We start from the raw sequence: 24,654 nt of genomic DNA, 5'->3' as shown, positions 1-24,654 counted from the left end.
TTTTAAGGGAAGTGCATCCAGTACTGCTGGAGGAAGTTCCTTTGGGCGTGAGAAGGGATATGTTTTTTATGTATGATGGGGCCCCCGCCCATTTAAGTCAAGTAGCACGTCAGCATTGAACTGAAACATATGCAAATCAGTGAATAGGTCGAGAAGGATCACAGAACTGGCCCGCTCGATCCCCGGATCTCAATCCTTTCGATTTCTCTATTCGGGGCCATTTACAGCATTTGGTTTATCGTACTCCTGTTCGCGATGTAGAGGACTCGAGAAACTGCATCATCGATGCGTGCAGAGTAATCAGAGAGACTCCAGGAATATTTGAGCGAATATGTGGCTCAAGGCGCCGAAGTGTTATTGAATTTAAATAAAATGTAGATGTACGCAATACATGTAAATAGTAGAATTTAACAGAACATTGACAAAAGAAATCCGTGATTTGATGTGAACAAAACAGAAACAGCAATGAATGAGAAGTAACAAAATCCATTCTGAATCAAACAACAATTCTTGAAGTATGCTCTTCAAATTGAGTATCCATTTAAAATCGAAAACACCATCAGGTGTGTATTGTAGTATTGCCAACTCCCAGCATAGTAAATCAAAACAATTAGAGGGTAGGCAAAGCTTACTTTAGCAGTAACTACTGCTTGTGTAAGGTGGAATTTATATTTTTTACTGGAAGGTTTTATGGGCACAAGAGCAAACGTTGGGTTCTCTACATAGAGGGGGTCCTTTTATTTGTTGCTTCCCACTACTTGACTGATTCAGCAGTGTGTTGATTGGACAGTATGAGAAAGATTTCGTATTTTTTGAAGATAATTGTCATGAAAAAAATTATGGATGATATTGTGGTTATAGGTATAAGAATTTTATAACGAATTTTTTTGGCGAATAAACAGCTATCGAGTGAATATTCAAAAACACTGCCTTCTTGTTGAACACCAATTTGGGCCATTCTCTTGATACCACCTGTTGATTCCAACACAATTTGGTCATCAATTCTATTAATTATAGGTTGAATATAATTTTTCAGTTTGTCTAAATCATTATGTTTCACTTTGCACACCTCATTTTTCAGAAATTCCCAAAAATAAAAATCTAGAGGTGTCATGTCTGGTGAACGAGGAGGCCACTTAACAGGACCATTGGTAGCAATACATATGTTTCCAAAACAGTGTCGCAACATTCTTTTTGTTCAACTGTCATTAAGAATGACATGTTGATTGGTTGTCAGGAGTATCAAAAGATAAAGATAAAATAATTCAATATCAGTGTTAAAAGTATTTTCAACGCTATTTTTTTCGAGCACATACCAATAAATGAAACATAATTATTCAATTTTCGAGGAAGTCTCATTATGAATAATATATATGGATACATTCAAATTCTGTAACATATGTATTATATTCATTAATTACATTATTATCATTTATGAACATTAATATGACAAGTACAATTAGAACAACTGCTGATGTTGATACCTTGCGATGTTGAAGAGCCTTGTAAAATATATTTGAACTATCTGAGTTGACAATTTCATGCTGGGCATTTCTTGAAGTGAAGAGGACGATGCTGTAACCCTGGAGCTAGCTGTTGGTATTATTTTTACAGCAATAGCATTTTCATAAGAAATATATTGATGGATATAACCCTCAGCTATTGTTGTGGAGTTCCATCCTCCGTGCTTTTCACTATCCTGATTCTGCCGAAGAAGCAGAAGACCTTTTGAAACAGTGACCTGTATACAGTGGCGGCGCAAGACCTGAATTCAATGTGGGCAAGATACATTTGGCAAAGCCCTCTGATGATGCAAGAAGAAGGGTTTATAAAATTAAAAAAAATATTTAAAGCACAATGTTTTATTCATTAAGAAACACAAAAGTGTTCACTTATGTACTTTTTCGGACCATTGAAAAACAAAATTGAAAAACAAAACCCGACTTGAAAGTAATGAAAAAACATCATGTGTAGGTCACCGTATGAAAGTCTGATATATTCTGCTGATACCTTCAAAATGAGCCCAAACACGTCACGTCTGCTGTATGTTGCCAAGGAGTTGGCCCTTTGCAGACTGTTCAGGTTACGGCAACAAGTCAAAGTAAAAATGTTTTTGTGCTTTGCCCTAAGAATATCGAATTGTTATTCCGATCGTCACATTTTTACGCATAAAAATATTTTAAAAATATGATTGTATATTATAACTCATACAAAAAACAGGTGTATATGAGATTTAACAAAATATTGTGTGTTAGGTTAGGAATCACACGTTTAAAGGTGAGACCTCGTTAGTCCTTAGCTCCCACAAGTTTCTCAACTTCTGAGAGTTGCCGTTCGTATGGGGGCGGCAGCTGATTAACTGAAAAACAGATTTTAAACAGATTAAACAAATTTACAATGCACAAACAGTTTACACAATGAGGAAATAGTTTAGATTCCTCATTCCTCATATTTTCAATTTGGCAGGCCATTTATTTCTACTCATAAACTCATAAATTCTATAAAAAGCATTCAGCATCAAATATTTTTTATTTAATTTTTGAATGAAGATAACTTCATTTCTTTGATAGGCAAAGGAACACAGTTTTTTCGCGTACACCAGACAGTTATAGACGTAAATACTGGGTACCGTAAAAATATTACTATTTATAAATATTTCTTTACAGCTATCTAAGCGATTTATATTGAAAATCAGTCTCAGTAATCTTTTCTGAGCAACAAAAACCTGCTGTAAATGACTCGATCGTCCCCAGATTAATATATTCAATGTTTGGCAATTATGTCTTCAAGCTGTAAAATGGCAAAATAAGCTTTATTTAGCAGCTTGCAGAGGTGGTCAATGTGTGGTTCCCATGTTAACTTACCTTCTATAAAGGTGCCAAGGAACTTAGTTGTTTCGGATAAAACAAAATTACAGCCGGGTGTTAATGGTTAAGGTTAAAATTTATAAGTGTATTTTTTTGACACCACGCATATACTTCGTCAAGCATTACCTAAGTTTTGTGGTAAAGTTCCTCCTCAGTAACACCCGACACAGTAACAGCGACACAGTCAGCATACAAAGTGGTGGCACCATATCGAATATGATTAGGTAAATCATTAACATAAATTAAAAATAGTAGTGGGCCTAAAATAGACCCTTGTGGAACGCCAAGAGTTACGTCGTGCATGTCTGAATATGTTTCCTATTTTCCATGTAGGAGTTGATATAACTTAGGAGACATCCTCTTATATCGATATTATATAATTTTTTAGAAAGTATGTTCCTGTCTACAGAATCAAAAGCTTTATATAGGTCAAAGAATAGAGCCATCATCTAGCTCTTTATATACATTTTTGAAAAAATGTGCGGATGCTGTCTCTATTGATTTCGATGGCCTGAATCCAGGTTGACAATCTGTGAAAATTTTGTTCACTTCAGTATATGCTAAAATGCGGCAGTAGAGAAATTTCTCTATAATTTTCAAAAATGCACTTAGCAAGGAGATTTGTCTATAATTTACTATACTTCACTCATGCATCCCTTTTTAAAAATAGGGCTTATACAAGCTATTTTGAGAAAATCAGGAAACTCTCCGCTAAGAAATGACTGATTTATGAGGTGCAGCAGTGTTATTGCAAATATTTTTTATGATGTGAGTACTGAATCCATCCAAACAAGACGACTTTTAATTTTCAAGATTACTTATGAGAGTTGCTAATTCATTTTCACTCAGTGGATAAAGAAATGTGGAATTTATCTCATATAAGATAAGTTGTATCTGAAATTTTCAGCGATTTGATGAGGCACAACGCTAGAAAAATAGGATGCAAAGCAATTTGACACTTCTTTTCCATTAGCAGTTAAATTGTTATAAATATTTAGACTAATATTTGTAAAACCAGTTTTTGACCTTCCAAGCTTCTTATTAACCAGAGCCCATGTCCTTTGGGATTTATTATCAGCATTTATTATTTTATTACTGTAATCATTCATTTTGGCAGATTTTATGTTCTTTCTATATATTTTTTTCTTTCCATGCAAAGCAATTTATTTTCAGGACAGGTTTTTATTTCATTGTATATTTTACGAATCTCTTTTCCTTCTTCGATTAACGCGTTTGATAGCCAACCTTCCATTTTTGCAAGACTGTTTTTTTTATTTAATATTAACGGACATGCAACATCGAAACACCAAATGACGTTTTCAATAAACACATTAAAACCATCATTTACATTTAAATTTAATATGACGTCCAAATTCATAGTCATTGGACGATCCTTGAATTCTTGCATATTATGTTCTCGTATATCACGCTTATATACTTTATTGACACTTGTGGTCTCGATGTTTTGATTAATTTTTAAACATACAGAAAATAACTGGGCAAAATGGTCTGATAACATTGAGTCAAATATTTCCACGTTATAAGACTCAGGAGAAATATTTGTCGCTATGTAATCTATGCATGAAATACTTGTTTGCCCTCTTATATTTGTGAAAACTCGTGTTGGTGCTCTAGAGGTTATATTCAAGTTAGAACAATCAAATATGTCGCAGAGCATTTTGATAGGCAACGAGTTGTCAAGCAAATCACCACATGCCACAATGTAGTTAAATTTTTTGCTAATCGATGTTAGTGCTCACATAAGGTTAATAAAAAATACATTTATATCCCCACTAGGAGGTCTATAGGCACTAAAAATAACAATAATAGCATGATATGCGATATGATATGCGAAAAGATATACCACACATTCCTATCTCACATTCCATAGAGAGTTTATTAAATATACTAACCTCAGTAGCATCAATATCGTTTCTAACAAAAATGAGTAATTCACCATGGCTATGATTGCATCGAGAAAAATTGCTAATTATTTTGTAATTTTCGAGAGAAATATGATCAATATTCTCTTTAACTATCCAGTGTTCAGACAGACACAGTACATCTATATGTTTGTCATTTATCACAAGTTCTATTTCATTAACTACATTCATAAAGTTTTGCTCGTTTACATGAAATTTGACATATATTATAAGCTTTGGAATCTACAATATAAGACTCAGTTGGGATAACTTGGGGTATAAAAAATTATTCTCCTTATTATTTACTAATATATGATCGGCCAGAGGAGGATTTTAAATAGTACCATCTGTGTTTGAGGTTATTGATTCCAAACAAACTACTTTGTTTGAATTATTCCCAATAGTAAGTTCTTGCGATACAGGTACGTCATTTAGAGCATTACCATCAATAATTGTTTCGATATTAGAGGTTATTAATTCGAACCTTAAATTACTTGAATTGTTATCAATATGCCACTATTATTTGCCAAAACAAAGAAATTTTTTGAACTAGTGAAATAAATTAATATTTCCACATAAGTACCTCATTTTTAACTTTAGGAAAAAAGGTGATATGAGCTTTGTTGTTGTTGTTTTTACGAATCGAAATGCATGATAAAATAGAGAGTGTTCTATTTGAACAACATTTCATTTTATGAAATATTTTGAAAACGAGACTGTCAATTTTTTTATTTTTGGCATCGAGAAGGCCATTAAAAATGCTACTAGTTTGCCCATTCCTCCAAATTCGTAGCATCAATAATAACGGAGTTGGCAATGGTGCCGACTTAATAAGGAACACCCTGTATAAGGAAACATTGACTCTAGATATAAGGCAACTCTACTTTCTCGAAACTATTATAAGGCAACACGAAAATAAACATGGACAAAAATGGACAACACTTATGTATCGACACAATATTAATTCAACCTCTGTGCCAAAATCACAGAAAAATACTTAACAAAAGTGTTATATACTCACTTAGCTCATCAGCTGTATAATCTTATTCTATCAGATATCAAAACTATCGTTGGCAATAATACAGGGTGGGGCACCGAAAACGAAACACATGTGTTCTGAAAAAAATGCAAAAACACGTCGATTTGTAATCCAAGGGGGACATCTTCCTATCATAACCTCAACTGTCATACCTCTTCTCCCACCCCTCGGTGACAATCACCCAAACAATTAGAATAGGGAAAGTAGTAAGTGTGACACATCGTTGAAAAGGTAATTTCATAAGGAATTCAATTTTAGCTAACTAACTTTCGATTTTGGAGCCTTCTTGCGGAAAAGAATACTGTTCCGTATGTCAAATTATGATACTTCATAACAAACGAATTTGACATAAATTCGGTGACAATGCAATATGGAGTTTTTCTAGGGAAAAAAACAAGATGGCGGCTTCACAATTGCGAACAAGATTTGCAATTCGTACCTTTGGAATAACAATTGACTTACTATGCCTCCATCTGAATTATTTTCTTAGGTAGGTGAATGAATGTCATTACGATGTCATCGATGACATAAGCAGATCAAGCTTATTCCGTGACATTAAAAATCGTAATTCATGAATGAAGTGTGTGTATTTTCTATAATGTTATCCAATTTGGTACTGAAGAGCCTTAGGGCAAGTGTCTTAAGGCGAAACATCGGTGTATACCAGTGAGGGTGACAGTGTTCTATGTGAGTACAATTTATTACCATTCATTCAAAGTAGAACTCATGTGAATGATATCTGATTCTTATTCCACAACAAATGTTTGAAATACAAACTGAGTAGAGGAAAGTATCTTCTGTTTAATTCAGTGTTCATATAGAAGTATTTGTTTGCGAAAGAATTATTTTCTTTCGTGTAATTCAATATTTATATGAAAGTAGCTGTTTCAGGAGGATGTTCTTTCAGTTTGTGTCTGAAAGTTACTTCTTTGCATGATCTACACATTCATGTATAGAGTTTCAATTTGATTACTTCCTTCCTTTCTTTGGAAGATTCTCTCATCCCTTTTTTTGTATCAGATGGAGTAGTAGAAAGCCAAAAACTTTCTTTCCCAAAAAAAAATTAATCACTCCTAAAAATATAACCCCTTCAATTCGAAAAACCTTTTGTTTCAGTGCTTATTTGTGTCAGTTTCTTGACAGTAGTACGTCAGGTACATTAATGAATGAAATAAAATTTTTTTTATTCTATTCAGGATAGGGTAGAAATAATTGAATATTATTTCAAAAATAATGAATGTGTCAATAAAGCCAGTAGAATTTCCAATGAGCAACACCCAAACAATAACGTATAGCGTATATACGTTCTGGAACTGATTTCAAAATTTCGACAAACGGGATCTGTGGCAAATAAAACACATCAAATTGAAAACCCACTAAGAAACGAAGCAGTGAAGGTAGCAGTTTTAGGACAGGTCGCTGCGGATCCAACTCTTGGTACACGAAAGCTTGCCGAATTATCTAGAGTAAGTCGACGTACTGACGGGCGAATTTTGAAAGGTCACAAATTTTGCTGTAGCGGTTCGTCAGTATGAAAGATTCCACAGACACTGGATTGGAAGAAGAGGATGCATTGAATGGCCTCCTCGATCTCCAGATTTATTCCCCTTAGATCACTTTTTGTGGGGCCATTTAAAAAGTGAAATATACACCACTCAGCTAGGTTCGTTAGCAGAGTGACGTCAACGTATTACTACCGAATGTCGTCAAATAACCCCAGACATGCTCCAAAACGTCAGACAATGTTTTGAGACAAACTTATACCCATGTATGGCAGTGAATGGAGAGCACTTCGAGCATCTACTATGAATCAATGTAGTTTGGAATGATGTTAGTTAAATTTATGCACAATTTTCCAATTTTCAAGTTATGTTTTTTTTCAAATTTTGTTTTTTTTTCGTGAATTGTTCACATTACCTTTTGAATAAAATGTGAACTGAAAAACGAAACAGTTGTTTTTCTTGCAATAGAGCGCCAAAATAGAAAGTTAAGTAACAAACACTCACATGTCTGAATTCCTCATGGAGTTACCTTTTCAATGCTGTGTCACACTTAGTACTTTCCCTAATCAAACTGTATGAATTACCAAGGGGTGGGGAGAGAAGTATGACAATTGAGGTAATGATAGGATTTGTCCCCTTTGTATTTAAAATTGACGTGTTTTTGCATTATGTTCACAACACATGTGTTTTGAAAAATTCGCTTTCGGTGTGGAGTTAAATCGAACCATAATTAGAAATTTCTTCCGCCATTTTGAAGCCACCATTTTATTTTTTTGCAGTTTTTTCTCACATGAAGGCTCCAAATCGAAAGTTAGGTAGCTAAAATTGACATGGCTGAATTCCTTATGAAATTACCTTTTCAACGATGTGTCACACTTACTACTTTCCCTATTCAAATTGTTTGGGTGATAGTCACCGAGAGGTGGGGGAAGAGGTATGACAGTTGAGCTTAGGATAGGAAGATGTCCCCCCTGGATTACGAATCGATGTGTTTTTGCATTCATTTCAGAACACATATGTTTTGAAGATATTCGATCTGTTTCGTTTTCGGTGCCCCACCCAGTATGTTCAAACATAAACTTAAAGCTTTCTCAGGTTTACCCAAAGCACATACACCAATATTTTGATGTGAAAAATACATATTACTACAATCTATAAATGTTGGTGGAAGATGTATGTGTTTGAAATTGTGTAATCTGTAGCTTGATTTGTTTCTTTCATTTTTGAATATAGGGTGTTTGTTTGATTGATTTGTGGGTGATGTTCGATGCAATGTACCTATTACGACTGTTTCATTATACATACACTCAAATAATAATAATAATAATAATAATTTATTTAGCCACTGAGGTACAATATGTACACATGGTATGTCAACAGGTACTATTTATACTAAACATATACATTTAAAATATAGCAAGTGAGTTAGATATAAAGTTTAAAATCTCAATGAGAGTTTGTTGGTATACTAAACAAAATAAAACTCAGCTGAAGTTGCCATCCAGATACTCTTGTACATTATAAAAACATTTTTCAATAAAAAATTCCTTAGTACTTTCATGTACTGTACTGATTTGGAGTTTTTTAAAAAGTTGGGTAGTTTATTATAAAACGTAATAGCACTATACTGGGGAGAGTTTTTAAATTTAGATGTGGTGTGGGCTGGTATTCTCAATAAGCTACCATGCCGCGTGTTATGATTGTGGGATGATGCATTGGTTGTAAAAGTGGACAGATTTTTTCTCGCAAAATTAACACATTTGAACAGATAAATTGATGGTGCCGATAATAGCCGCATTCTGCCAAATATCAGTTTACAGCTATCTCTATATTCCATATTGAAAATCAATCTACAATACGTTTTTGTGCTACAAATATCCTATTAAAATCTCTGCCAGAACCCCAAGACATTATATTGAGTGAAATATGGGAATAAGCCATAGCGAAATAGATTGCCAATAGACCTTGATGGTCAACACAGTTTTTCATTTGCTTGATTGCAAAATATGCTTTATTTAGTTTTTTACAGACACTATCGATGTGTTGATCCCAACTTAATGTTTCATCTAAAATTGTTCCTAAAAATTTACCTTCGTTTGCTGCATTGATATTGATATTATCGCACTGAGCTAATTCACTTATGGTACACTACTTCTATTATAAAATCTCATCGATACCGACTTTGAGGTATTCAGAACTAGACGATTACGATCACACCAGCTTGTGAACTAGTCTATAATCAGTCTAACTCTTGTTAGCAAATCATCTGAAGTAGGTCCAGCGACTGTAATAGTGGTGTCGTCAGCGAACATAGTTAAATAGCAATCACTCATATATTCCGACAGATCATTGACAAAAATTAAAAACAATAGGGGACCAAGAACAGAGCCTTGGGGAACCCCCAATCTAACCTCGCGTTCATTAGACATTGAATTTATTTGCTTTACAATTATGCTACGATCACTCAAGTAAGACTTAAACCATAGTACTATGTTATTAGGCAAACCAAGCACACTTAATTTGGTCAACACAAAATTTGTTGATACCGTGTCAAATGCTTTTGACAGGTCAAATAACACACTAATAATAAAATCATTTTTATCAAGTTTTTCATAAATATGACTGAGAAAACAATAGCTAGCTGTTTCAATAGAATGATTTTTCCTAAAACCGTGTTGGCAGTTTGATAGCAGGGTATTACTTTCCAGATAGCTGATAATTCTGCTAGCCACTAATTTCTCATATAGTTTGGAAAGTTCACAAAGCAGAGAAATTTGTCTGTAGTTATCTATTTCGTCTCTACTACCTTTTTTAAACAACGGTAAAATTAGAGCTTTTTTGAATTCATCAGGAAAATATCCTTGGATGAATGATTGATTGAAAAGATAAGTGAGTGGGTCGATTATAGCACCTATTATGCTCTTAATAGTACTCATAGATAGATCATCAACGCCTGATGACTTTTTATTTTTCATTAATTTTAGGGTATCATGTATCTCACGTTTAGTTATCGGACTGTTTTCGTATGGATAGAGAATATTAAGCTTAGTACTTGTAGTGCAAGGCAGTGATAAGTTTAGTCCAAAGTGATTATTTATGAGAGATTCGGCGGCTTTTGAAAAATGCTCAGCAAATGCTTCAGCTACTTCTAAGGGCTTCCCAATGGTTTTGGATTCAAGTTTCAGGTTGATGTTACTATCAGCACAGGAAAACCTACGTTTGCCAAGCTGATTGTTTATTATATTCCACGTTTCCCTAGTTTTATTGGTAGCACTGCTAATGTTTGCGGAAAAGTAGTCTAATTTACTATGCCTAATGTTTTTTTTATGCTCTTTAAGTCTATTTTTATAATTAGACATGCTCTTCATTTATATTAACAATAGGTAATTTCAATGTGATTTCTACATACAATTTTTCTCCAGCTTTTTTTCTTCATACTGAAAGGAACTTCATTTTTAAAATTTGATTTATTATAATATGTGGTGTGTTACTATGATATAATCCACACACAGATTCATCCTTCTATGGAAACTCTATATTTATTTGTCGTTAATTGAGATTATTGTGTATTTCAAATTGAATGGCAGATAAATATAATTATTATTATATCGGAAGAGATATTGAATATTCAAATTTTTCAACTGATTGGATGTAACTTGTAATGATATTGATATCGATATCTTCTGAAATATATCCCTTGTTATGTGTCAAATAAGTCTTTTAGATTCTGAAAAGACTGTTTTTTTGGCTTTCATTTCTTCATTTCTGAACAAAAAAATCCCAAAAACTTGAACCGGTAACTTGTTCTGAACCTATAAATTATTTTTACTATATTCTTTTTCCAGAGAAAATTTCAAAGAAGAGAATCAAAATACCCATCATGTTTCCTGACATCACTTTAAAATTAGTGGAACACCTTTAAACCCCAATACCAAATCATTCAGTAAAAGGCTAGAAGCAGATTTTAAAGCAGTAGTATCTCAATCCAACTTTTACCGATCTATACAAACGAGTAATGAAATCTTCTCACCCAGCTTATTACCAATTCCCTGTAATATTGATGACTTAACTAGCAATACGCCAAATTTTGAGTTGCCAGAACAGAAGAGAATTAAAACACGCCAGGAAACTTGCAGCGATACATTTTCTGAGAAAAATTTGAGTCAAAATGAAACACATTCAATTCTATTTCACAATCAAATTCATTTCATTTCTGAATCGCTATCGAAAAATAATAATAGGGTGTCCGAACATTACGAAATTTCAGCTTCACCTCAAAATCCCCATCCACAACCATACAATTGTAGTATAAGCTCGAACAATGCTGTTATTTTTGAAATGTGTAGTGTAGATAGAGTAAATAAAGCTAGTTTGACTCCTAATGAACCTTCAATTACCAGTACGGAGTACGGAGGGTATCCAAGCTACAGAAGCACACAAAGAAGCGCTAGGGAGCAGGATCCAGACACAAGAAATCCAATCGAACCTCTTGATCCGCATCACAGTTATCACCCGAATCACTACCCGAATCACCATCATCACCACCACCATCACCATCACCATCGAGAAGGAAGTGTTAAGAGGGGTCAGTTCACCAGGAGTCTGTCAAATACTGAACCGCCGACAGAGGAGAAAACAGGTGAGGTTTTCAGCAGTTGAGTTTCACATAAAAATAAACGGGTCACACGAAATTACTTCTGTTGAGGTTCCAAACTGAACTTTCTCTATAAATATTTGTGTTCAAAAAATAATTGAGGGGAAGTAGAACAATATGGAACCATGCAACATAAAGTGGGAATATGACAATAATGTGCTCATATGAAACTTCAAATTCATATTGAAATATTTGTTCCCTCTGCCGTATATGTAAGATAATACTTCAGATCTAAATGAATAAATTTACAAAATGAAAGTTCGCTGACGTCACTGTCTTTCTCCGTTCTTTACTTGATTGACCATTATATGATGAATCTTTCAGAATAGTAGTAGAACTTAGGATGGGTTCATCTATTTGTGTACCTCATACTTGTGTTTGCGGTAGTATAGTTGATGAGAAAGGTACACATGATTTGAGTTGCAGGAGAAAGGCAGGGCGTACATCTCTACATCACGAGGTGAAAAACATATTGAAACGAGCTCTGTTGTCAGCGAATGTTCCTGAAATTCTGGAACCCTTAGATACCAGTCGAAATGATGGTAAACGACCAGATGGTGTGTCTCTCAAACCATGGAAATACGGTAAACCTGTGGTATAGGATTTCATTTGCGTTGACACGGTCTCAGCTTCCCAACTAGCTGAATGTTCGAAGTCCGCTGGAACCGTAACATTGTCTGGCGAAAAATTGAAACGAAAAAAAAAACAGAATCTTGGTAACAACTATCTGTTCTATCCAGTAGCGGTTGAAACTTTTGGTGTTTATGGCCCGATGTCTCTGTTATTCGTTCATGAACTCGGAAGGAGTATAGGCCAAGCAACGAAATATCACCGTTCTACCTCTTTTTTGATAGAAATAATTACTATTGCTATTCAACGTGGTAATGCTGCTTCAGTCCTTGAGACTATTCCTCCTTCACATAATTTTGATGAGATCATGCATTGCCCCTATTCCAGTATGGAACTAAAATCTCTTCGAAACAAGCCGAGATATGTGGATATTCCTCAGTCTCCTATCAAGGTTAATTCGCAAGTGATGGATACACCTTCTTATTATTCAGTGCAATCAATGGACTTAAGTCATGCTTGCCCCCCAAATATGAGTTACAGTCATCGTGGTTTTGGTTCCCTTTCAGTGGAAGAGCTTCATGAAGCAAGAGCCGAATTGATCCCTCTACGAAACCTTTTATCACTTGAAAGGATCTATTGCAGCTTGGGAAATGGTTCTTATGCATGTTCTTCCTTAGGAATCAGTAGAGAGTTGTCCTGAAAATCTACATGAATAGCATTTTACAAGTGTTGTTCATGACGAAGAATTTCAAGAACAATGTTTCAACGATGAACGTGAATGTTTCCTACTTATTCACCAAACTCAAACACTTGTTCATGCAGCTGCAGTTTCGTAAGAATTATCATCTTTCCCTCCAACCGATTTCCTGGAATCTTTGAAGTCCACTAGATACTCGTTAGGACAGCAAGAGGATTGTTCCGAATTCTTGAGGTTCTTGTTGAATACTCTTCGTGAGCAAAACAATAGCAGAATCAATACTCTTGACCGCTCTGGATTGGATGATTTCGTACAGTCTATCTCGTCTTGTGTTTATAGTAATAATAATAATAAATTAATTCATTGACAGCTGAAATAACATGATAGAATATGGAGAAAAACAAAATACAAATTTGTCAATAGGATACAAGATTGAACAGAGTCCATTCTTCCTCTTGCACCTCAAAATCTTTACTTTGTAGGAAATGTTCAAGAGGTAGCAAAAACGTAAACTGGAACTTCAACTAGCGTTTCCTAATATGACTAATAACTAGTCCGTGCAAACCTTATTGTTGAATCATCTGAAAATGGAACTTTCAACAGATGATGATCGACTGTATTACCAAACATGCGCCAAACTAACTGACTGTTACAAGAAAACAAGTATAGCTGAAGCACCAGTCAATCTAATAATAACACTGATGATCTTCAAACATGACTCAACATCTGACGGAAGCACCAACCTCTTACGAAGGTTCGAAATAGATATACACTTCAATCCAGCAGACCACTATCATAATCTTCATGCAGTCATTGTTCACTGTGGTTCTGGCTTCGAATCTGGTCATTATTACCCATTGGTCAAAGACTAAACAGACTGGTTTAAGTTTGACGATAGTCGTGTTACTAAGTGTTCTGGCGATGCATTGAATTTAAAGCGTTATGATTGGAAGAATGTCTAAAGAAAGTCAAAGCTTTCTAATTACACTAGTTTACAGCCAATTTACGACTGTAATGCCAAATGCAGTTCTTCTTTAAATGTTGGTCCCTAAATGCGAAAATGATAGTAAAAATTGCCTGACACAAAAATTTAGTGAACATGACATTCCAAATTTGCTTTTTCCCTAAATTGAGGAAATTGTTTAAAATCTGGCAACACAGCGGCTCTGCACAGTATTCGAACCAGCTTTCGCTGTATATAAGACTTGTAACTTGTAATAAGAGTATAATATTAGTGTTATATTTGTGAATAAAATAAGTTGACTCCTGTAAACGCAGTATCACATATTTGAACTCGACGTACACAATAGTATAAAAATGTTCAAAGTACAGAAACGTGGCTGCGTTAATCCCGCAGATAGTTTTTGCTATATATATGGTCAGTGTACTCCTAAACCGCAGAAACCGTCAGTTAATCAAATAACCAAAGTAGCTTACATAAGTATTTTGGATCTGTTATTGGTGATCAAGATCGCGATTGGGCTCCTCACATATGTTGCCAAACCTGTGCAGCAAATCTAAGTAACTGGTTAAATGGCAAATGCTCTTCTATGCCTTTTGCAGTTCCAATGATTTGGCAAGAAACAACAAATCATTACAAGAACTGTTACTTTTGCATGACAAACGTGTCGTGTTTTTCAAGAAAGAGCAAACACAAAATTGCATATCCGGATATTCCTTCTGCAAGACCGGTTCTTTCTGGAGAAGGTATACCAATTCCAAGCAGTTCCACCCCCGGCAAAAAATGCTGAACTATTAGGGTCTAGATTACAACAATGGAATTATGGAATTTACTAGCCCCTAAAACCATCCTATCCTCATTTTTTACTATGCATGATAAAATGTGTGTTTGTGTAAATCCAAATGGCGTGATGGAAAAATTAGGATTTGCACATAATCCGAACGAATGGCGTTTATTTATAGATTCGTCTAAAACAAGTTTGAAAGCCATTCTGCTCCATAATGGTAACAAAAGACCCTCCTTTCCTCTTGCACATGCAGTTGCCATGAAGAAACACACGAAAGTATGTCACTTATTCTAAATGCAATACGTATAAGTGGAAAATATGCGGTAACCGAAAAATCATAGGAAGACTACGTCTTCAGGGTGGATTTACGAAGTTTTGCTGTTTTCTTTGCCTTTGGAACAGTAGGGCAACACAGAGCCATTATCAAGTAAAAGACTGGCCTCCGAGAGATAAATATATTCCAGGTCAAGCTAACGTGAAGAACATACCTCTTATTAATCCCAAAAACGTTTTGTTACCTCCATTACACATTGAACTGGAGCCAATGAAAAATTTTCTAAAAGCATTAGACGAAGAAGGTGATGCGTTCAAATATCTTGAAAACGTTTTTCTAAAATTAAGTGATGCAAAGCTCAAGGAAGGTATATTCGTTGGACCACAAATTATTAAACTACTAAGTGATCAACAGTTTGATCAAAAATTAAGTAATGTTGAGTTAGCTGCATAGAGTTCTTTCAAAAGAATTGTTTCGGAGTTTTTAGGAAACAAGAAAGTAGAAAATAACGAAACACTTGTAGAAGAACTACTTGAAAACTACTGCGGAATGGGATGTCGCATGTCTCTCAAAATCCATTTCTTGCACTCTCATTTGAATTTTTTCCCAGAAAATTTGGGTGCTGTCAGTAACAAACAAGGGGAAAGGTTACACCAAGATATACTGACAATGAAGTAACACCAAGGCAGATGGGATGCATCAATTATGAGGGATTATTGTTAGTTCCTTATGAGGGAAAACGATGAAACATATAAACGAAAGTCAACATTTGCAAAAAGGTTTTGCACAATGAAGTGTGATATCCTCAAAATATATTGTTTTTTTCTTGTTTTGTTTTTATATTTCCCTATAGCATGTGAACATTTTTGTATAAAATAAAAAAACTATAACTCAAAATCTTTACGTGATGGAAAATTTTTGATGCGAAGTATATGTCAAAAAGTAATGGTTTTCCCTCTCATTTTCGAGAGGCTATTGAACAACTTGCCATACTGATTTTTTTATAAATTCTCAATTTTAGAGATTTTAGTGCCATATTTTTAATTACTCTCGTCGTCTTAAAAATTATAAACGTTTCAGTATATTTTCAGATGGTAGTTTGAGTGATACAGCCGTAAGTCATCTCCAAGGACTTGAAGTTCCCCAAAAAGAGGTTAGCAGTAGAAAGGAGAACCAGAGAGACAGGGAGCGGGAGAGACAGAATCAATTTGTCGGTCTCAACAAGAAGAGCAGCTCGACAAGCCAACTTTCAGCCACAGGTGAGGTTATCTGTTGCTAAACTAGCTCACTGGCTATCATAATCTGTCTGACCTACTAATGTTTGGGAATTAGAGTATAAGTTTGTCATAGATCAGTTAGAATAGTACTCGATGTCTTCTATCAACTAAAAAAAACGTGAATGCTCTTCCTTTTTTCCTTTACACTTATATCGAATTGCGTAGGTCGAAAACGAAGGATGGGATTTGGTAAAAGAGGAAAAACTTCATTTACTGTGCATAGATCCGAAGAAGTGTTACCAGGAGATGTGCGTTTGTCGAAGCAAGGATCTTCAGCGTCTAGTGATGGAGAAGGGTCGGCTGATGGTGACAGGTCTCGATTTTACTTCTTTTGATAAACCCAAGGCGGAATCATAATCAAGTGTTATTTGTTTTTGCATTCTCGAAGAAATAACGGATTTTGAGTTACTTTATTCACTAAAAGTATTTCGTTGTTTCGAACTTGCATTTGTACCCTGAAATGAGGAAAATCAAAAGTTCTTTCAATGAATTTCGACTCGAATTTTTGAGCATAAGATTTTGCCGACTCATAATTAGTCACTCTCATTGGAAAATTGAGAAGTTCCAGAGGAGAAATGAAGAATTTTATGGAAGAGTGGTTTTTTATTCAAATACATTTTATTCAAATATACATACGTATGTTAAAATATCCAAGTGACGAATTCCTGAGACAATTTAAAAAAAAAGTCTGTATGAACTTGTGTCCGAAAATGCTTCGTTTGGAAAATACGGAGGTGTTGAAATTGAATTTTTTTGTTCGCATTTTGAAAATAACTTTTACAAAAAATAAGTTATTTGCCCTAACTTTTTTGACAGTAAACTTTGGGTACTTTTCATGAAAAAACTTAATTTCCACACCTCCTCAACCAAAAGGTACACCTCCTCAACAACACTGGAGGTGATCGTTTTCGAGATATTTACAATTCTCTATATCGATGCATATTACTTAGCTCTTAGGGCGCTAAGTGAAGTTGCTGAGAATATTACAAAAACTAAGTATGTGGTTGATCTCGTCAAAATAAACAACTTTTTCCTATAAAATGTTCAACGAAGAATGATTCGTTTTCGAAATACAGATTGTTGAAATTTGTTAAAACATGGTAGGTTTTTGTCATAAGTTTTTTGCAATTCTAGTTATTTTCATCAAACATATCATAGGAAAAAGTTGTTTATTTTGATGAGATCCACCACATACCCAGTTTTTGTAATGTTCTCAGCAACTTCACTCAGCGCCCTAGGAGTTAAGTAATATGCATCGATATAGAAAATTGTATACCGGGTGTCAACGAATCTATTAGACAAGTCATAACTTCTAGACTATTAGGTGTATTAAAACGAGATTTGGTACAGATAAATGGTATGTGGAGAGGAGAGTTTTCACATATTTTTCACTTTCCGGTCACTTCCGGTTTCAGCGGAAATGGCTCCGGTTCTGAATTTTTAAATGGAACACCCTGTATATTGTAACATTTTTGGATTTCGGAGACAATTCTGGATCAGGAACTGACATTTCCGGAAGTTTTTCAGCCTACTTGATTTTTTCAGAGTCACTTTTAAAATTGCATCTAGGTGGCCATGATCGGACGTAAACTAATCTATGGACATCAGGTGATATCAGAAAATTGCAATAGCGGAGTTTTAGTGACTAGTGTGTTGAATATGAATGAGACAAGTTTACAAAATAACATTTTCGTGTCTATTATTTTTCAAATGGCGACCATTTTTTTACAAGCACTTTCCGAAAAAAGGATTTTTTGACAAATCTAACGATACTAATTCATTTGCGATTGGATTACAAATAAGAACATAAATTAAATATTACTGAGGAAAATACTCGATACAAATTCATTTACTTTTGTCAAGGGTGCCATGGATAGGAATGATGCATAATATTTTGCGGTTATTTCCATCAAGTCCACTTTGGAGAACAAAACGCTCACCTAGGTTATGACAGTGACATAAGCTTTATGAGCAGAAAGTAGAAGTTTCTCTTGATTTTCGTTAATTTTAGTTTAATTTTTCGTCGAAATAATGTATACTCAAAGTGAAAAAGTGGATATGTTGTTATTGTTTGGAGAATGCCACAGAAATTCAAGGAAAGCTGCTGAGTTGTATGCTCAGAGATATCCCAATCGGCAACACCCATCTCATCAGTATTTTCCCTATGTTGAGAGTCGTTTTAGGCAAGAGGGAAATCGAGACGCAGAACAGAGGTTTGTCATAAATGAGGAGACTGAGATTAACGTTCTTGCTATGGTAGAAGTTGACAAAACGGTTTCTTTAAGAGAAATTAGTAGAGAAATGCAGATAAGTCACGAATCAGCAAGAAAAATACTGAAAAAGCACGGATATCGAGCATTTAAATATCAGTTACATCAACATTTGTATGCTGACGACGGCAATAGAAGAGTAGTATTTTGTGATTGGTTGCTTCAAAATCATAGAGTTAACCCAAATTTTATCAACTTCATTCTATTTTCCGACGAATCACGGTTTACAAATAATGGCATGTTTAATAAGCAGAATTGTCGGTACTGGGCCCAACAAAATCAACATGCAATGAAAGAGGGCAATTTTCAAGAAAGGTTTGGCGTCAATGTCTGGGCTGGTATCGTTGGAAACAGAATAATTGGTCCAATATTGTTTCAAGGTCAGTTAACAGGGGTTAGATACTTGGGTTTTCTTCAAAATGAAATCGAGGATCATCTTAATGATATGCCTTTAGAAGTTTTACGGCAAATTTACTTTCAGCAAGATGGAGCACCACCCCATAATAGCAGAGACGTACTTGATTTTTTAATAGAACATTTTAATAATAGAGTTATTGCAACCAACGGTCCAGTACGGTGGCCTGCCCGCTCACCGGATCTGACTGTGTTAGATTTCTTCATTTGAGGATATGTAAAAGAAAGGGTCTACTATGCAACAGCCCCAGCCACTCTCGAAATCTTAGAAGAAAGGATTCAACAGGCATTTAGAAGTATATCGCCTCAAATGTTACAAAACGTGTTGAGAGAAACAATTGAACGAGCTGAAATGTGTCTTGAACAAGGAGGGATGCACTTTGAAAATTTACTATAGTGGAATTTTCAAGAACTTAGGATATTGCAAAAAATCTAAGTGCATCGCTGAAATTATTAGTTAAATTTGTTAAATTTGTTGATCCAATCGCAAATAAATTAGTAACGTTAGATTCGTCAAAAAATCCTTTTTTCGGAAATTGCTTGTCAAAAAATGGTCGCCATTTGAAAAATAATAGTTAGACACGAAAATGTTATTTTGTAAACTTGTCTCATTCATATTCAACACACTAGTCACTAAAACTCCGCTATTGCAATTTTCTGATATCACCTGAGGTCCATAGTTTAGTTTACGTCCGATCATGGCCACCTAGATGCAATTTTAAAAGTGACTCTGAAAAAATCAAGTAGGCTGAAAAACTTCCGGAAATGTCAGTTTCTGATCCAAAATTGTCTCAGAAATCCAAAAATGTTACAATATACAGGGTGTTCCATTTAAAAATTCAGAACCGCTGAAACCGGAAGTGACCGGAAAGTGAAAAATATGTGAAAACATTCCTCTCCACATACCATTCAACTATACCAAATCTCAATTCAATTCTCCTAATAGTCTAGAAATTATGACTTGTCTAATAGATTCGTTGACACCCGGTATATCTCGAAAACGATTACCTCCAGCGTTGTTGGGGAAGTGTACCTTTTTTACTTGGAAAAGGTGTGGGAATTAGGTTTTTTCATGAAAAGTACCAAAAGTTCACTGTCAAAAAAGTTAGGGCAATTTGAAATAAATAATGACAGGGCAGCGCCCTCTAGATATTACATAAAAATTAATACATAATCATGATTTCCCACGTCAAAAAAAACCTGGGTACCGAATTTCGTGCAAATAACTTATTTTTTGCAAGAGTTATTTTCAAAAAGCGAACAAAAAAATTCAATTTCAACACCCCGTATCTCCGAAACGAAGCATTTTCGGACACAAGTTCATGTATACTTTTTTTCCTAAAATTGTCTCAGGAATACGTCATTTGGATATTTTAATGTACTTATTTTCCACCCTGTATACAGGACGTACTTTTTAACTGATACCACTATTGCCATCTCGAAAACGGTAGATCCTATAAGGACGATTAAATGAAACAAACGTTGCTTATTTAGGGATGCAACACACTGGTATTTTCAGATCTATAAAATCATCAACGGTTTCTGAGATATTTGCAAAAAACTGAAAATGACCGATTTTATTTTTTTGTTATACCGCCCCCATTTTCAATAATAATATCAAAAAACGACATATAAACTTGGTGCGAACTCATTTTTCAATGCAACGTTTCGTTCATTGAATTCCATCATCAATATTTTTTTAAATACAGACTTGTATATTTTTTCATACATTTCCGTAGTCATTATGATTACAAATCCGTTGACGTCACAACATATGTATTTCTCGATGGTTCTTCCCGAAACCACATCATCAATATTCTATCATTCAACTTTTTTTATTCAATGAGAAATCCAATATCAAACTGTTGTTGTAGCACATAGTTAACAGTATCGTCAATACATCTGATTGAAAAAAAGACAGAAAAGAAAATGTAACGAAATAATAAATGATAGAAAATGAACACCATAACGGAATGTCTCACGTTACATTTTTTAAATTACCGTCTCACGCAATATCGCATCAAATGTTCAAATTGTCTTTCATAATTTCTTAAACAAATACTTGCTCTAGAAATAGTGTGCTTGTGGCAGTTCTCTAACATCTGTGGAGTGATAGCGATGCAGGTACCTACTCCTTATCGAATCTTTCAATTCGTCAATATTTTGAAAATTTTTTTCTGAATACTTGATCTTTCATGAAGCCCCACAACAAAAAATCTAGAAGAGAAAGGTCCGGTGTGCGTGGTGGCCATTCAATAGGACCTTTATTTCCTATCCACCTTCCTGGCATAGTTGTATTGAGGAATTCTCTGCAGATTCTCCTTCGATGTGGTGGAGCTCCGTCGTGTAGTCCCTGATAACAAATCCAAGTATAATTCCCCGGTCAGAGATGTTTAAAAAAAGTGGGGGCCAATCATTTTATTATCAAGAACACCAAGCCATACGTTAACACCATATCTCTCTTGAAAATTGGTAACTCTATGTAAATATTCATTTTCTTGTCGCCAATGATAATGTTTATTCCTGTTGAACCATCCGTTATTGATAAAAGTACTTTAATCACACCACAATTTTTTTTACAAATTTCATTATCTTGGCGAAATTTTCTAATGAGCCATCTACAAAAAACCTTTCTCCTGTTGAAGTCCGTTGAACGCAAGTGTTGAACTTTCCTGGCTCGATTAGGCTTGAGTTTATTTTTCTTCAAAATTTTCCGTACATACGTAGTGGATATGGCCGAATTATGAGCAATCTCCCTCAGAGATACTTCCTTGTTCTCAGTTTTTCTATTTTCCATTAATCCAAAATAAAATTAATGTTACTTTATTATTATTGTGAATCTTCTTTGAACTCGCCTAAAACGCCGATTTCATTATCGCCACCACATTCAGTAACCGTACATTTTCTTTCAGAGGGTTTTTCAAAAGATCCATAATTCCGTAAAGTATTTTCGATTCGTTGAAAATATCTTTGATTAGGTTGTCGTTGAGGATACAATTCCTGATACATTGCCAGAGATTTGGTAGCATTCCTCAAACATCTCGAATACACAAAAAGCATATCCACTTTTTCGTCATTGGAAAAATTCATGTTTCTCCCTTAAAATCGCGCAACGATTTGAATAACTTTTATTTTGTGTGTGACTTGACATTCACATTCAAGTATTTCATGGCTTAATTCAAAAAAGAAATTATCGCTTATCATGTTTCTCGTGAAAATCATCTATGACTTTTTCAATACAGTATTTTTATTATTTGATTCTTGTTGATATCCTTATTTTCTGAACAGACATTTTTGGGTAGCTACAAATTTTCAAAAGCCATTGGAAATTATGAATGGCTTGGAATTGATACAAAGATTATTGGTCTCTCTTTTTCAAGACGACCCTTACAGAAATTTAGTTATACCTATCTCTATCTGTATTCGAGATAAAAAATAAATTGTGCTAAATATGGTCCAAAACATAGCCTTAATTGAAATCAAGTACATCAGTACTCTCAATTCATGAAAAGTTGATATTTTGATGATAGTTTGGACAAACTCGAAATATTCAAATAACACCAAGAAATCGACTCCATATCATACAGGGCGTGCTAAAATTACTATTATTTCCATTGTGCATAAAAGTAGTCGAAAGTTCATTTTTTCAAATGAAACCCCCTGTATATTACTCGGTAAATTGAAAGATGGTGAAAAATGCTTCAAGATGATATATTATACCTAAATCGTCAAGTTTTCTCAATAAAGTCGCTTCTTCTAAAAACATTATTTTTTTTTAGAATTTGGATTTAGGTATCAGTGGAATTATCATGCTTATAGCAGTTCGGTTACTTTACAAAGAGTTAACGACGGTGTTTCGAATCATCTTCCAAAATGAATGCAAATATCGATTATTCAAACGAAGTTTTTATGAAATTATTTATTATACACATGAACAAAGTAATCAAATCATTGTCAGAACGTGTAAAAAATTCAACCAAATGTATTCTGAATTAACACCAATGAACGAGAGGAAGTTTGTAAGGTTACAAAATAATTTCCTTAACTATGACTCAAAGTTTCCAGGGAACAACTGTACCAAAAATCAGTCATTTCTAGGTAAAAAGTAAGATTTTGTAGGCTAAAACATGTGAAAGTACAGACAATAACAGAATAGGATGATTCAAAATAACAAAATTGTAAACAAAATATCACATTTTCATAATAAATGCTGAAAATGTCGTCCATTACATTCTAAATACTTTAAAATGTTTTTTTGTACGCGACTTGTGGTTGCTTTTTCAATCTCCTGGGGATCCAGATCCTCAATACTCCGCACTATTTGCCGTCGCAATTCTTCTTTGGTAGGCACTGGAGTACTGTATACCCTTTCTTTTAAAACACCCCTAAAAAAAAATCAAGTGGCGTTAGATCGGGTGATCTCGGTGGCCAATCCCACGGCCCTAAACGCCTAAACCAACGATCGTCGAAGAGTTTGTCAAGTTTCCTGGAAACTTCCTGGGTGGAATGAGCTGGCGCTCTGTCCAGTTGAAACCACGAATTCCTATATTCCTCTAAAGGCAAATTTTCAAGAAAATCGGTCAGTCGTCCTTAATATTTGGAGATATCTCTCTGCATTCAGTGTGCCTTCATAAATAAAAAAAGCTAGTTTTATTGTTCTTCAGAATACAGAAAACATTCAGGTTAAATTTTTCTTGAAATCCCATTTCTTTTGTAACATGAGGATTATGATCAGCCCAAAAATGTTTATTCCTCCTATTGAAAATACCATCCCTCGTAAATTTTGATTCGTCGCTCCAAATTATTTTTGACGAAAATTCCCGATCTTCCTGTGTACGAATAAAAAGGGATTCACAAAAATGCATTCTACGTTCGAAGTCTTCTGCTTTTAGAGCTTGAACTTTGGTAAATTTACACACTTCAATCAGAACACCTACCAAAAAATCATTTAGAAAAGTTCACACATGCAGTTCGTGCTATTGGTAATATTAAATCCCTGTGAAGTTACTGACGATGACGAAGTAGTATTCAGTCCGACTGTAGAAAGTCCTTCATGACTAACCAATAATCCTCCTTAAAATAACGTGAGTTGGCGTATGTAGTTGTAACATATGCCTTGTATTCCAAAGATCGTGTGTTCAAATCCCATGGGCCCAATAATTTTTTTTATTATCAGTAGTAACGTTATACAAAAAAATTTGTATGATACATTTGTTAAAAGTGATTTTATTTTGCTCGTGAGTTTGCTCCACTTGCTGACGCTCGTTTTGCAATAATCCCCACTCACAAAATAAAATGCCACTTTCAACACTTGTAGGTAAAACGTGAATAACTATTTTTCCACAAAAACGGCTTTATTAAGAAAACTTGACGATTTAGGTATAGGGACATGTACATCATCTTGAAGCATTTTTCACCAT

General features: G+C 34.5%; 1 protein-coding gene across 1 annotated transcript in view; it reads left to right on the top strand.

Moving 5' to 3' along the window:
- The window catches only part of Rim (Rab3 interacting molecule), a 355,610-nt gene that overhangs the window by 219,987 nt on the left and 110,969 nt on the right, over nt 1–24,654 (top strand). Inside the window, exons 12-14 of the mRNA XM_074185890.1 lie at nt 11,731–11,969; nt 16,365–16,532; nt 16,716–16,863. Coding sequence (XP_074041991.1) covers nt 11,731–11,969; nt 16,365–16,532; nt 16,716–16,863 — 555 coding nt within the window. The remainder of the gene's footprint in view (nt 1–11,730; nt 11,970–16,364; nt 16,533–16,715; nt 16,864–24,654) is intronic.

Source organism: Leptinotarsa decemlineata, unplaced genomic scaffold (assembly GCF_025532065.1).
Source record: "Leptinotarsa decemlineata unplaced genomic scaffold, Ldec_3_MD MMD2_tig00078363_RagTag_RagTag, whole genome shotgun sequence".
In the NCBI taxonomy this organism is placed as follows: Eukaryota; Metazoa; Arthropoda; class Insecta; order Coleoptera; family Chrysomelidae; genus Leptinotarsa; species Leptinotarsa decemlineata.
The sequence above is the reverse complement of the archived record's forward strand: the minus strand, read 5'-3'. Positions and strand labels throughout refer to the sequence as shown.